Source organism: Chaetodon auriga, chromosome 18 (assembly GCF_051107435.1).
Source record: "Chaetodon auriga isolate fChaAug3 chromosome 18, fChaAug3.hap1, whole genome shotgun sequence".
Taxonomy (NCBI): domain Eukaryota; kingdom Metazoa; phylum Chordata; class Actinopteri; order Chaetodontiformes; family Chaetodontidae; genus Chaetodon; species Chaetodon auriga.
This window is the reverse complement of record NC_135091.1, coordinates 4,992,365-5,008,311: the sequence shown is the minus strand read 5'-3', so window position 1 is coordinate 5,008,311 and position 15,947 is coordinate 4,992,365. Positions and strand designations below refer to the sequence as shown.

At 43.3% G+C, this 15,947-nt stretch overlaps 1 protein-coding gene across 2 annotated transcripts in view; it reads left to right on the top strand.

Moving 5' to 3' along the window:
- Positions 1-9,169: 9,169 nt before the first annotated feature.
- The window catches only part of jag2b (jagged canonical Notch ligand 2b), a 41,446-nt gene continuing 34,668 nt past the window's right edge, over positions 9,170-15,947 (top strand). The window contains exons 1-2 of one of the 2 annotated variants that reach the window (XM_076756266.1): positions 9,170-9,516; positions 10,187-10,507. In XM_076756266.1, coding sequence (XP_076612381.1) covers positions 9,448-9,516; positions 10,187-10,507 — 390 coding nt within the window. In that variant the 5' untranslated portion in view covers positions 9,170-9,447. The remainder of the gene's footprint in view (positions 9,517-10,186; positions 10,508-15,947) is intronic. The other variant, XM_076756264.1, reaches the window with a different exon arrangement.

The following is a 15,947-nucleotide window of genomic DNA, read 5'->3' as shown; positions in this document are numbered from 1 at the left end:
GTACATAACAATACTTTAAAATAGAGCGGCCAATAAAATTGTTTTTTCCCCTCCAGGCTCAACATGAACCAATTTAAAAACTCTTCAAACGCTACACGTTACTATGACTCTTCCTGTCTTTCTTCAAATGCCAGTGCCGCTCGTCTGCAGCTCTCATGAAAGCATGTTGCTTGGGAACGAATTGACTTCAGGTCACGCTTATACTCCCTCTAACTTCAGTATCAAAACACGCTTCTCTGGTAATGTCACTGGTGCAGAGCAGCAGAAACATCAGACAAGTGCTTGACAGGTTTTTATTTCATTTTCCTGAAATGCTTTTGACCTTAATAACACAAAGACTGAAAGAGAAATGTTTGACCTCCACAGTTTGTGTCCTCAGCTTGCTTCTGCTTCTCTGCCGCGTGGTTATGAAACATGAGTCAGCTGGTGGCTTAGAAATGTTGTCAGCCAAGGTATGTTCAGCTTTACATGAACATTAGGGTCTTTTTACTGTTTGAGATTTGAGGTTTTAACCTTACAGTCATTTAGAAACGTCATCAAATGTAGATGGATGTAGATTATTCGAGGCAGTCTGAGTTAGACGAGATCAACACCACTCTCACATCTGTGTGTTAAATACAGTGCGAGAACAATGTAGAAATTAGCTTAGCTTAGCATAAAGACTGGAAGCAGGTGGAAACAGCTAGCATGGCTCCGTCCAAACTTCAAAACTACACCAAACAGAACCTCTAATGCTCAGATATTAACACGACATAGCATAGCATAGCATAGCATAGCATCTCGTTTAATTTGTGCATGTACAGAAATGTAAAAATGACTATTTCTAGTTTTAGCAGGATTTCCTTAGTGTGACGGACTCCAGACTCCAGGAAGTTGTTGTTTCTACATTTCTGTGTGTGTATGGATGGGACACTTCAGATATAACATGTTCATAAGTGAGCTTTAGATGTGATAGTGTGATGTGATGTGATAATAACCAAAACTGAGAGTAGTGTTGATTCTCTCATTTAACTCTCGGAAAAAAATGAGTCAAGCTAATGTTTTCAGTGGCACATCTTACAGAGACTGTGTATGAACAAAAGTTCTGTAAATACACCCCTCATTCACCCCCACCCATCCATCTGTAAAAGGGTGGTGGGGATGGGTGGATGGATGGGTACTTGAATTGCGTCCCTGTTGCTTTCATGTTGTAACTGGACACATGGGATGTCTGTGTTCTCCAGAGACCATCTGGATGTGTGTGTGTGTGTGTGTGTGTGTGTGTGTGTTACCACAGCAGATGGATTACCAACCCTCTCTCTGAATGCAGTCCATTCACAGGTGGGAGCTAAAAACCTGCCCTCTGAAGGAAAGACAAGATCCACCGCTGCAGCTAGACGACACACTGATGTGCACAATACCAGAATGATTCCAGCACTCTGACACACTCTCCATCTGTATGCAAATGAGATCTTAGCGTCTGAGAAGGAGGTGTGCGTTATTAACCTTTGTCAACCTGTCTTTCTTAACACATCTACTGTCTGTCTTTTGGAGCCATTGTTGTCTCGGCTAGTTAGAAGTTCACCTGAGCTTTTGTGCTTACTTTAACTGTGGCTTTAACTGTTTGTAGCTGGAGCAAGCTAAAGAAATCATTTTAATCAGTGGTCACCAACATTTTTTGGCTTTTTTGTCCTCCAAGTTAAATAAATTGTTAGTCCATGTCCTACAGAACAACACATGTAAGCGTTTTCTGATCTGACACCACTAATGACGGGATGACATCGACCTCTAAAGTTAAGGTTCGGTTAGGTTTAGGCACAGAAACAACTTGGCTTGTGGTGTCAATAATAACCACATAGTTAAGGTTGGGGAGCTTGGTCATGGGTAAAAGAATCCAGTGGCCTCCAATGGAAAAGTCCAACATTTTCTGGCTCATCCATCCACCCCAGCCTACTTCTTGTGTGGAATTTATGGCACCACAAGATCACACTACCTTCTCTTTTGCTCCTGATGGACAGGAGCCATAATTACTGCTGCCACAAGAGGACTTTGTCACTTTTTTGGCATGTGCTGAAATGTCCGACACTGATCAAAATCATTTTTCCTGGGAGCACAGTCTCCTTTAAAGTGAAGCTACCTGCAACTCCTCTTCCTTTTTATCACAGGCTGCATTTGTCGATGAGTCATGACACGTTCAACCAAAGAGTGAGGTTAAGTCTTTGATAATAGCACAGTGGGTTGTTTTCTTATTTCCAATCTTCTTGGCAATCACGATCCATCGGATTTATCCTGCTGCTTCCCCTTAGGTGGGTCCCGACTGCCAGTCTGGAAGCCGCTGCCATAAACATTAGCAAATACAATCGAATCTCCTGATCAGATCAAGCGATCCATCGTTTCTTATCACCAAAGTTACCCTTGAAATTCATACAAGATGTGCTGCTCTTCTGCCCTCAACTGTTGAGCAGTTAGGTTGTAACCTTGGATTAACATGGCATCATGCTTTGAGGAAGAACAGGAGGGGGGCGGCTTTAAACTGATAAGCAAGCCTGGATCGGAACCACGTGGATACCCACAACCTGTTTCTGTTTTAAAGGGCTCATTTCAAGGTCGTCATAGAGGTTTCGCTGCTCTTTTTTTTGCAGTGTTGTGAGTCTTCGTGCAGCTTCTGCTGGGCCTTATCAGTGACGTAATTTACGAGGTCCTGGGCTGTGCGTGCTGGGGTGGATCGGAGGGTTTAGGCAAGTCTCCCCTTACGTATCTCCATATGTGGAAGGAGTGAAATAGGAAAGTCCTCTCTGCCATGTTAACACTGGCAAGAAAAGAAATCTGAAAAACATACCACATATCCTCTTTAATCATACCTTTAAATCAGTGATTTATGGTCGGACAGGCAGCTTTAGGTAATCAGAGCATCATATCTCATCTCTTACAGGATAGCAGAGGAGAGGAAGCAAAAGAAACAATAATTTAGGTTCAAAGGGCTTCAGGACGCATCCCCTGCAGCGTTTTCCCAATCGTCATCTGTTGGAGAGGATCGCTGAGTTTTTAGCAACAGAATATAAACATCAAACAATATCTAGTGTTGCCATGCCTTCACGGAAAATACATCAAATTAAAGGGGGTTCTGCATGGGCAACCATTAATTTTGCTGTATCTACAAGGTTAAACGGGGACAAAATCAGCTCCAAAGCAAGAACAGGAAAAGCAAGACATGCAGTGTGAAGTGTCATTAACTTGCCCAACTGGTTAACATTGTAACTGTGGTTCTTCTATTGTAAATCATTCTCAAATGTGTGTGCTGGTGGTGGACTGCTTCCCTGTTCACCCCGTGTTATTGAAACCCAGCTATGCATTTCCAGTTAGTTTGGGAATGTCTGTCTCTTTGCCTGAACAGTAACACATCACACAGACTGGCATGTGCTGCATGAAATCTGAGCTGACAGCATGAGAAAACACAAATGCATACAATGCTATCAGCAGAGCAGAACATGAGGGTACGAGAGAGGTACACTTCAGTGTCAGTGGTGACTACATGTCTCGTGTTATCGCAGCGGAAATGCCCTTTCTGCACACTTCATAGCTCAGTCAACCATGGGAGGTGAGGGATAAAAACAGGTAACCGAAGACACTGAAACACTCGGGCCTCGTTTACGGACCAGCTTGACGACCTCAGTCTAATTCCAGCTGATAAACCTGGTATTCCTAATGTTTGTAATTAAGCCGTGATGTTCTCCATCTGTGTCGCAGAGCATCGGTAAAACAAGAATAAATTGTTGACAAGTCAAGTAGCCTCTGTGATAAGTTTGCTGTTCAAGTGATTTCGCTCATGAAAACACCTGCTAGGCGGCAGTGCTAGTTTGGACTGGCCATGAACTCCCTCGCCTTGGTTACGAATCCTGTGGCTGGTGATCATCAGACTTCCGGTAAACGCCTTAGGGAATACGAGGGGGGCTTCCATCCTCCTTGTTGACAAAATGACCAAAAAGCATCCCCTTTGTTAAGCTGCCACCCCCCTCTCTATCCCCTGCCTGGCTCATTGATCCTTTATCTGACTGAGGTTTATCAGCAGTCTAACCGTGCTGTGTATTGATAAATCCACGGTGCTGTCTGTGGTGCTGAAATAGCACACAGATTTGTAATTGTGCCTTTTTCTTTCAATCGCACCCTTTTCATATTGGATCTACGATATTCTCTAAACTATATACTACAAATACTAAATTCCGTTCTATATTTTGGCCTTCATAGAGTGGATTCACCTTCAGGATCAAAGTGAAAAGCAGCGATGTACAGTCGCAGAGTGAGAGAATCATAGAGACACACTGCTGCCTGTAGTATTCCTATAATATTCCTATGATCATTCAGTAGAGTCTGTGCTGCGGAAAATAAACCCAGCAACCAAACCACCTCTGGAACTAAATATTTCAGCGGTTAAGTGACTACAGATACAGTTTTTTAGTGTAGGGTTAGGCTAAGTATTAAGTATGGTTGGTTTTGGGCCATCCTCAAAGTTACAAATGAACAAATCACCGACTGGGCAGACGTCCAGCTCTTGAACTGGTTAGCTTGTCCCATATCTCAGTTCATTAGCTGACATCTTGGTCATGTAATGTTGCTGATTGAGGTTTCTTTTGGCGCTTTAAACTGCTGCTAACATATTGTGCCAACAATGTGACGAGGTATTTTAAGGCTTTACTCACCCGCATTTGCATAACTGCCATACAGTGTGAGTGGTTTGCCTGGCAATCTGCTGGTAAAGCTGCATTCCTCTGCTAGCCTTTGTGCAGAGCGTACTGTAGTTTCCCCATTCTTTCTACAGCAGATAAACACAAAGACATTTTTCTCACCTGAACAGTGAGGGATATCAGGTATGAAGGCATGATTCACGGGAGGGAATATATGCTTTTATCTGATACCTTGATTTGCTCAGAGTGCAGAAGACATGTGGCCTCCTTCATTCAGCTTCTCTGATTTCACTTTCTCTCCACATGATCACTTTCACTCTACACTGTCAACAATCAAATAAAGACAGAAAATGCAAAATACGTGTTTCTCACCTGTCCAACACCATGCCAACAATGACTTCAATGCACAGATTTATTCAATCAATCCAAACTGAGATCTGGGGAAATCAGCTGTTTCTCTGTTGTTTTAGCTTTTATTGATTTCAAAAATGGTCTGAAAACACTTACAGTGATCATTTTCACAGCTGTACTAGCAGTTCCAGATGTATCCGCCTTAGCCTGGATACAGCCAATAAAGGATTAAAAGACTTCAAATTTCAACACCAAAAAATGCAAATGTTATTATCATCATTAGATCAGCTGGCGCTTTCTCTACTATGGAAATATTGACAGTCAAAGGCTTCTGCAGCTCAAAGGGAAGGATGGAGGCCTGGAAACAAGTTTGGCCAATGGTGATGAACCCTAGAGGTCAAAAAACAGAGGTCATCAATTATTCAAAGCTCCTTTTAAAAGACAAATGTGTTTGAATTAATTCACAAGGGAAATAAACTGCTATTAAACACTACTGTTTATGTATGGTCCATCTGGACTGACCTCCATAATATTCCTACGAGATCTTGCATCACATCCTTGCATCCATTTGCACTGTAGAGAACATGCACATCGTCTTCACTAAGTATTTAGAATTCAGAGATTCAAACATTAGAGAAAGATACTGAAGCCGCCCACAATTAAAACCCAGAATACATCAGCAAATGAGCGTCCTCTTAGCAGGCAGTGTGGGGAGGCAGTCATTAGGGCTTGATGAAAACCAGCATGTCTCAACCTTGACCCATGCCGCCACCATCAAACCCTCCCCAAACGCCACCAGACACACACACACTGAGGCCCCAAAAGATGCTTAAAGATAAAAGAGAATCGACCCGTCAGCCGTATGTACAGAGACTGGAGATCTGAAAGGAGAAAAGCCATGAAAAATGGATGAGAGAAGAAATCCACTTCACCTCCCCCCTGGAGACTGGCAAACCCCCCACAGCGCTCCCACTCATAATCCCTTCTCCTCCTGCACACACACTCCTCTCTCTGTGCCTCACACACATGTATGTGGTGTATGCAAACAGGAAGACAAGGTAGGCACACACCACCCGAGGCCCTTTGGTAGGTGTTAGTATTCACGCCATACTAGAGTTTGGTGCTATGTTGAACTAATATTAGTCTTTTAGCACATATTAGATGTTATTCATGAAACATAAAACTGTGTAAAATCCTGATCTTTTGTCATTATTTTGCATATTTCCTTTTGTCACTTAGACTTCCAGGTAGTTTTTTATAGATCAGTTTTGTACGTACAGGCAAAATGTACCCAGGTTCCTCTGGTGAATCACTCAGGCTTGAAGAGATGCTTAACAAATGTCATTAGTCACGGTTTCAATGGCGAGGCACATATTAGTGAATCATTAAGGTCTAAAGGCTTTTACGGAGGCATTTCCACCTTGACATGAAAACAGTTCTGGGGTAAACACTGAATGCTTTTAATTTTATGGGCATGAAAATGAAAAATGTTCTTAAAAAGTATGCGTTCAGCACAAGATAGCGCTATTAAACAGCCTGTATGCAAGACAGCTTAAGAGTCTACAGCTGCACTCGCATCTTTGTGAGCTGGACTGGTGCTAAATGCTAACATCAGCATGCTAACATACTGGTGTTTTAACAGGTTTATTGTTTACATGTTCAACATCTTATTTAGTGGGTCGGCATGTTAACATTTGCTAAATGGCACAGCTAATACTGTCGGGAATATCATTAGTTTTGCAGGTATTTGGCCATAAACCAATGTACTGGAAGATGACAACAGTGCCAGCTGTAGTGTCTGTGAAATGATCCTTTCAAGCGAGGCTGGAAACAGCAGCAATTGACACTACGCACGCATGCCACTGCCTCCCAGCCGAGCGGCATTACAACATTACAATTAGCGCCACACAGGCAGGCTTATCAGATTTTTAAAATGACAGCAAGTACTGGGCGAATATTCTCGAATTTCATCCACTTTAGATGATGACCGGCTGTTACTACAATTAGCTCTCAGGCTACAGACAGGAATCAATAAGGGAATCAATAATGAATTGGACCAATAAGCAGAATCAATACTGGCATCGGTGCCAATAAAATTTTATCCATCCCTCGTGTGGACCCAAGTGGTGGACAAGCCAACCGACTGACACTTCCACCTCTAGAGCCGCTAGCATGGCTAAAAACCCATACTAGTCAAGCACAACAGAACACACACACGCACGCACACACACACACACACACACACACATACACACACACACACACAGTTCCTTCACCACCTGAGGCCCTTCACTAGGTGTGAGGCAACTTAAGGCACTCGCATGCACTTGTGACAGCGTGTGAAATGTTCCAGTCCAAGCGGCTCGGCTGCTCAGGCTATCGACAGCCTCCTTTAAGGCCTATCTGATGGGCTGGCAGTCGCCTGATGAGAAGGAGACAGAGACATGGGGGGCAGGGGGGGCGCTGCTGTCACATACACTTTGATTGGCAGCTTCTCTCCCTTAGAGTGGGGTGAATTCAGTGGTCGCATGGTGCACGCCACTTACACCTGAGCTGCAATACTTGTTGTGTCTATTGATGATAAAAGCTTTATTCACATCGGAAAAATGGATAAACAGCTTAAAGTCACATTATTTAAGTAAATACATTTCACTTCAGTCTGCACTTGTTGCATTATCATAAATGCGAGCTTGAGAAGAAGAAAAGTAAACCAAACTTAAACTGTCTACACACAGATGAAAGGAATCCAGTTTAATTTCAGAAGGTGGGAAAGAAAGAAAAATCAAAAGCATGAGGAGGTGCTGTCAGGTGATGCAGATGTCCTAAAGTAAGACAAGCGTCTGTCTCAGCAGGTCGCACAAGAAGAGTGTGAGATATTAGACTGATGCAGCAGCACATGGTAACAGGATACCGCAGAGAAAAATGGTGGTGGATTACAACTAAGTGCATTTACTCATGTACTGTAGTCAAGTGCAATTTTGAGGCACTTGTACTTCACTTGAGTATTTTCTACTGTACAAAATATAAATCAACTAATAAATTATGATGCATTATCATGGATGAACCCACCTGGAGGTACATAAAGTAACTGAAATTAAGTCCACCTTTACCTGCTGCAATATTAGCGATGCTAACACATTAATGCATCACTGATGGTTATGATCCAGTGATAATGAGTTCAAGATCTGAGTACGTCTTCCACCATTGATGAGAAGAAGAATACCCAAAAATTGCACCAAAAGAAGAGGAAAAATGTTAATATCAACATTTATTCAATACCAGAATATAAAAAGCAGAAAAGTGTGACATCATATATTCTTACTATATATCTATTTTTGCACATCCTATGTCCTCATATCACCGGGCTTTAGAGAATCAGGTTAAACGGTGTCTGTACAGACAGTAGAGGGCGCTCTACACTGCTGAAATGAATGGGACTGATGCACTTAGAGCTCCTTGGTGAGTCTGGTCTGGTTCCTGAAAAAGTGATGTGTTTAAGGGCAGTTTTACTTTCAGCAGCCAGTAATTCTGCAGAAACACATGAGCGGTAACAAGATTTCGGCAAGAAGATTTAAAAAATTATATTAATCACAAAAGAGCCAAAAATAAATGTTTGCAAGCATCAGTAGAAAGAAGGGAAATCAATTTGAGGGCGAAATTTTAAATCAAACAAACCAGGCTGCATTCAGGACAGATGATCCACGCAAACTGTTCATTTAATAAAAATCATAATCACACTGTCATCAGCGATCAGCCCACTTTCAGTCTACTTGTGCGACTATTTTTAGGAACTCCCGGTGACAAATTATACTTAAACGCTTCGTGTGGGGGTGATTAGAAATGATAGAAGGCAAACAATTAATTAAAATGAAGACAAGTTGAAGTAATAACCCTGCTCATCGTCACATCTTTGCGTTTAATCAAAGTCGACCTCTGCTTTGTCCAAATGAAGCTCAGGACAAACCCCAGCAGAATTCAAGTTTTGGGAGGAGGAGGAGGAGGTGGTGGAGGAGGAGGGCTGGTGGGGTTATTATACTATTGTCCGCCCCTTAATCCGGTTGGCTCAGAGACTGCCCGCAGGCCAATTTGTAAGTGGTTTGCGGAGCTGCCAATCAAAGCCGACATCCTCTCCTCAGGCTGTGGCTGCGGAGCCTCTCAGTTGCTGTGTGGAGAGATTTGACGGAGGGACACTCCTGTGCGGGGACCATCATCAATGCGCTGCAATCCGCCGCCTGCTCGCACACACGCATGTAACGCCTCGCTGCAATCTGGACGCACACGGCGGAGAAAACGCGCATGTGAATATTTCATCCTTGCATGTCAGGAGAGGAGGAACTGGTCGCCGGGTCCGCGGCTGTTTGTCTTTTCTTATCGCCTCTCTCCCCCCCACCCCCCACCCCCCCCAACCTCTATGTCACTCTAATTAATCGGAGGCATGTGGAATCGCACCAGGATTAGGAATTGCTTCCCAATAGTGTGCCTGCTGTTGACGTTATGGACGGAGGTAAGGAGGCTTTTATTTCATCCCTTCCTCCTTAAAGAATATTTAATTGTTCTCCACGCAAATGAAATAAATGTTCAAAATGACCAATGTCAAAAGTTGGTGGGCGTGGGCAGATGCGTTTGCTCTCCGGCATTGCATATTCTGCATCACATTAATCGATAATTGAATTACGTAGCCGTCAGTTGTGGAGCATGTGATCATGTTACCATGACAAGATTGAAGTCTGAGGAATTGATTCAGGCTTCTCCCCATTTTGGCTACAATGCTGAGAGCCCTTCTGTTTTTTGTTTTTTTAATTGTTTTTTTTTTCTGAGGGGGGCTCAAAATGAGGCCTGAACCAAGAAGTTGGAAGTTGCATTGCATCAATTGGCTGCTGCAGCGGTTAATTCGCTCCCAGTCTGAGAGTACCCTGATTGTCAAAAAAAAAAAAAAAAAAAAAAAACACCCTACCCTGCAAACTGTGGGCTGTTCACGCGCTCCGTTCATCATGCAAGAAATAATTTTGGGATAACTCACCCAACCGATCTGCATAAGCTCCATAATGATTTGCCCTGAGCCAGGCGCCGCTTGCTCCCCTTTTACGCACCAATTTGAGCGACCATCGCCGCGCTGCAGCCTCTTCACAAAGGCCTGTATGTGTAATTTTGGTCTTTTAAAATGTTGCTTCCAGGTGTCCCAGTCAACCGGCTATTTCGAGCTGCAGCTGATCTCCGTGGAGAATGTAAACGGCGAGTTAGCGGACGGGGAGTGCTGCGACGGCTCCAGGAGCTCCCAGGACCTGCGCTGCACCCGAGACGAGTGCGACACTTACTTCAAAATCTGCCTGAAGGAGTACCAGATGGAGGTCACCACCGGCGGCACCTGCACGTTCGGAGCTGGATCTACGCAAGTTCTCGGTGGAAATATGTTTTCTTTTAAGAGCGCCAAGAATAACGCGAATAAAGTCGACGATGCTGGCAAGATATTGATCCCCTTTCAGTTCGCCTGGCCGGTGAGTGTGGTTTCTCGCTCCAGTTCAGTCTATGAAAGTGTTTCCTGACAGCTTCTTCTATCGAGACAGCACAGCACCAAACCCCATTCAAAATTTTGCCAATTTAATGTTAAGGTTTAATGTATGAACACATGCCTGAGGGAAGACATCACACAACCATGTCTGATAGGTTTGGAGCTACTTTTCTGTTCTGCATACATCAGCTACATGACAGCAGAGTTTATTTGGATAAAAGTTCAGACTAAGTTTTCTTTCTGTCATTGCAAACAAGAGCTGCAACTAACTGTTACTGTCAGTTAACCTGCCGAATATTTGGTCCATAAAACATGAGAAAACAGTGGAACGTACCCATCACAATAATCCTAGTCGTTAAATTTCTGGTTTTATTCAACCCAACTGTCCAAAATCCACTAAATAATTAGATTTACGACCACGTAAGATAAAGAAAAGCAGCAAATTCTCTCAACCAGCCCATTTCTCGAAGGATTAATCGATTATCAAGTAGTCACTGATTAGTTTTCTTTTGAGCCACTTATGGATTAATTGACTAATCATTGCTGTTCTAATTACAACCAGCTTCCTGAGCAGAAAACTCGACAGCTCTGCACTTGAAAGAAGTTGAAATTTTATCCAAATAAGCTGCAGCTCAGTGGCTCACGCTGATGGCATGTTTACCATAAATCATCGAGGATTTGGTCAAGTTTTTGGGTCACATGTGTCTGCCTTTGCAGAGGAGGTGGACCTCGTTAAACACGTCTTCTTAGCGGCATCCTGTCCTTATGAGAATTGGCACACATCACGGCCAAACGATTACATGCTTCACAAGGATCCGATTGCAGCTACAGTGGTTCGCGGTGTCATCTGGGTCATCTTTTAAAGTTGCCCTGATATATGAGGGTTGGCTTTGTTCCAGTCTGCCGGCTTGCACCTGCCAAGGCCAAGATAGAGTAATTAGCCTGGGTGCAATGCTTTGATATGTAGACCCTGGAGGGGGAACTCTGTTACTGATCGTATGGAGAACAGTTATAGCAAAGCTGTTTACTTCAGAACATGATGTTTCACTGATTCATGAGGGTGTTAAGGGCAATTTCATCGTAACACAGTCCATCAAGTGGAATTTGATTGATGGAGCTTTTTGGATTGGTCTACATTGCTTGCTGCTGCCAGTTTTGTTGAATGATTTGGGAAATACCAGGCAAAGTGAAAGTGTAGAAAAAAGTGGTTTGTGTTTTGATGAGAAACAGTTTCTACATCCGTGAGGTGTCTAACTCGTACTTTTTATGCAAAGTGACTTTAAACTGCCATATTTTCAAGGGAGTCTGGTGTGATGTGCGAGGATGGCACGTACTGTATTTGCAGGTGCAGCCTACTTTGCATGTGTCGGATGGATGCTCCAATTAACTCTCTATTATAATGATGAACGAGTGACATTACGCTCTGAGAGTGAAATATGTGCTCAGCTGAAGTGAGCGATGCCTCCGGGCGGTGGTAACGCTGCCTCGTTTTGACACCTCTCTTCCCCCCTCTGCACCCCACAGCTTCTTCCTCTCCTGCTGTGGGTGCCAGGTGGCCCCTGGTGGCCCCTCCAGGGCAATTAAGCTCGTCTGACTGCAGATGAGTGATAGCTAATGGATTAGGCATGCGAATAAGGTGTGCATGAAGTTAATGGAATCCTAAGAACTAGTCCTGTCGCACTGAACAGTTTGGCACTATCGAGTTTCAGTGAACCTGTTGTTCTTTGAAGAACGTCATGGAGTGTTTTTAGAAATGAAGCCATTGTTCTGTTGCTTCATGATCTAATTCAGATTTTTAATGTAGTGGTGGTGCTGTAGCAGAGCAAAGGAACTAATCTGTCAATGCTGTTTACTTTGTGCTTTGAAGTGGAGACATCTGAAAACATCATGTTGGGTTTTAGGAAGTTGATTGTGAGAAATTGATATATTCTTTTAGCCCAAATGATCAATTAACAAAGAAATTAAGCAACAGAATAATGGATAGTGAAATAATTGCTAGTTGCAGCCCCTAGATTAGGTCTTCTTCACCAGAAGATCAATGAAATCATCGAACCAAAATGGTTCCGTTCTCATGAAAATGTGAAATGTTTTGTAGTCTTTTCTCTTGAATGCATCACACGTGTCTTCATCTGTCGTCTTTGTGTATTTTGAAGATTTCGGGTTTCCCGCAGCAGTTCACAGCACAGGCGGTCCACCTTTAGTGAAGTAGCAGCTGCTTTTTTTTTTTTTTTTTTTTTAACATTTTTAAGCTTCAGGGGAAAATGGCAAAGGTGTGATTTCACACTGTAAAGGTCATATATTTAATGAGGGAGGCTCTTGTTTAGACCATCAGGTGGGAAGGTGGGTCAGGGGCGACATTTACCACCTGGATGAACCCCGAAGCTACATAAAACATCACACGTCTCACATTCATCATCACACAGAATATGAGCCACTCGTAGCCTCTTATTCGTCTCTTTGACTGACACCTCGAGGCGGAGGTGAAGAGGGCTTTTCTGGTGTGTTGTCTTTCTGTTAAGTGGCCCGGGCTGATAACGGTGCACTATTCCAGTGCCAGATGTCACAACAAGCCTGCGGGGTCACTTGCTGTGGCGTTGTCGCTTTCCTCCCTGAAGAAACAAAGATGCAGTGTACTATTGGCTGTGTCATCTGGCCAACTGCCCATTTTAAGCCCCATGGAAACCAGTGTGGGCTGGACTCTTCTGTCATCCTGAAGCCAGCATCTGAAACGATCTGAAAGTGAAAGAATGCAGCAAAGTTCTGGAATATTACATCTTTTTGGCTCCGTAAATGTCAGTGTGAACACGGTTAAGCTGCCTTTTTCCTGATCTGCGCTACATGAATACAGGTTGTGGTCCACAATCACATATTTAGACAATCTGCCTGTATCATGGCACAACCCTGGCTGTGCAAGTATGGGCAGCCTTCTGAGCTGTAGCTGCTGAAGTGTGTAAGGTCTTTTATCACTCCGATGTGTTTGATGCAGTTATATTGAATATTTTTTCCCTCAAATCAGTGACTGTCAAATTGACCTTGAAATCCCGAGTTATAACCATACCCTGTGGTGCCTTTTAATTTTCTGAATTGGCACTTAAGCCAGTTCTCAGAGAGCACTTTTCATCTTCCAGTGCAGTGTGGTGCAGTCGGGCTCTAACAGTGAAACTCATCCTGCGTTTCTGGGAAAGGCTTCGTCTTCTGTGAAGACACTGAGACATCGTAGCCTCCTCTCCTCTCGGCCCATTTATCATCACACCAGTGTGATGCAGTCGCTAATGGCTGATTTTACTCAGATTGCATGATGCTTATCATTTCTTAGGAAGTCTTCCAGTGATTCTCCAGCTCTGGCTTGTCTTGCCGGCATGCTGGTAAAGAGGCTGACTATTGATGCTGCTGCCACCTCTGAGCTCAGCCTACACTCAGTGTTCCCCAAAGGCTTGAATTTACAGTAAATGCACGCTGCCTCTGCTTTCTCCTCTTGCGGGTTTTTAGTCTTTTGTTAGGATGTCATTGTAGTTGTAATAAATTTCTGAAGCTGTGGAGAATTTGCCTTACAGTGAAAGCAGTTTGGAGAATGTACCTAATTGAGTATTTAAGGTTGACTAATGAAGCAAACATGGTTACTGCTTTGCATGTTTGATTTTTAAAGTTTCCTCTTGTTTATATACTTATTATCCTGGGTTTCCTTGGGTGTGTATATCTGTCTGCAGCTGATCTGGCACGCTAATGGACCCAGCGGGCTAATACTTTTTGCACACATTTATGACTGTATGCTGAAGGACCTCTCGTGACTGTGGTGATTCACATTTTTTGGGAAAACCTGTTTTTTTGGGGTTTTTTTTGACTTCTCTGTTTTATAAAACCATTGACTGCTGGCTCCTCTAATCTGTCCAGGAGAGGTTTAGAGTCTTGTTTCTGCAAGGGACAACGTAGCACAAGGCATTTCCAGTAGTTGGCTAGGAAAAGCTAGGCTAACCTAGCCTGTTGCAGGCCACAATTTGACCTTTGTCATGGCTCAAAAACTGTCATCCTTAGAAAAGGAAATAAAGCTGTTTGAGTGGGCATGAAACAATGAATACCACTCTCATGTGAGTCCTGGAGCCAGGATCTGATAAGCCTAGTTTATCAGTAAAATAAAACAGGACTAAGAGTCTACAGCCATGCTGGCTGGTCTGCATGGCTAGCGTTAGCATGCTAACATGTGCATAAAGACTGTGCTAACATGTGGATATTTAGCAGGTATGTTCACCATCTTAGTTTAGCATGTTAGTATGCTAACATTTGCTAACTAGCACGATACGTAAAAGTACAGTTGTTTTTACCTCTAAAAAGAAGCCTACGAGCACCTATAGAGCTCATAATTTACTATGTATGGATTTCTTGTTTGCTCAATTGCTACATAAACAGAAATCTTAAAAGAACAAGTTGTGGTTTTAGGAGGTAAATATTGTAAATGTCAACAGTCTGCTGGTTGCCGGACAACGTTACGATCAACATGACATACACATAGTTTGTGGTTGCTCATCGAGAGAGTGACGGCACATAACCCCCCCCCCCCAAAACCACAAATTGTTGTTTTTACATTTCTCTTTGTGTTTCTATGGATTCAGCAAACAAGATAATGTGCTAATTAGCATTATCATAGCTAAATCTATACTTATCAGCATTATCATGGCTAAATCTATACTTATCAGCATTATCATAGCTAAGCCTACCCAATCTCATCTTGTTTGTTCAATCTGTACGTAAACAGAAATATAAAGCAGGTTGTGGTTTTAGAAGCGGGAAAGTGGTGTAACTGTTGACAACAGCTCCGCTGGTTGCCTGGCAACGCCACTGCGAGAACAAGGCTGCCAGCAGGTACTGTTTATGAAGAAATGGTGACAGCCCATAACTCTCCTCTAAAACCACAAATTGTTGTTTTTGCTTTTCAGTTTGTGCAGCTTTGGATCAAACAAACAAGATCTAACGTGCTAATGAGCAAATTTATGCTAAGCTAGGCTAATCACCTCCTGGCTCAGGCTCTGTAGCTGATGCACAAAAGATGAGACCAGTGTCTTCTTACCTAACTCCCTGAAAGAAAGAAAAAAAAACAGTGCTCAAAGGCAGTGTTCAGCTGTAAGTTATCAGACAGTGTCATTAGCATGTGGACCACATGGTACCTCTATAACATTAACATGGTCCAGCAGTCAGCTGACCACGTTAAGGCCTGATTGAGTTTCCATTTTGTTGTGCTGTGTGAGCACTTCAGGAGAGTGAGGGAGGGAGGGAGACACGTCTTACTTCCATTTGATCCCTAATGAAATTGCCGGTGAAATTTCTCTGCCTCTCTCTCCATCCCCGCCCCCCAGCTACATCAGCCGGACGTCCGTTTGATGTGAGCCTGCCTGTAACTGTATCTGCTCTGTGCTCGGATATGTATCAGACCT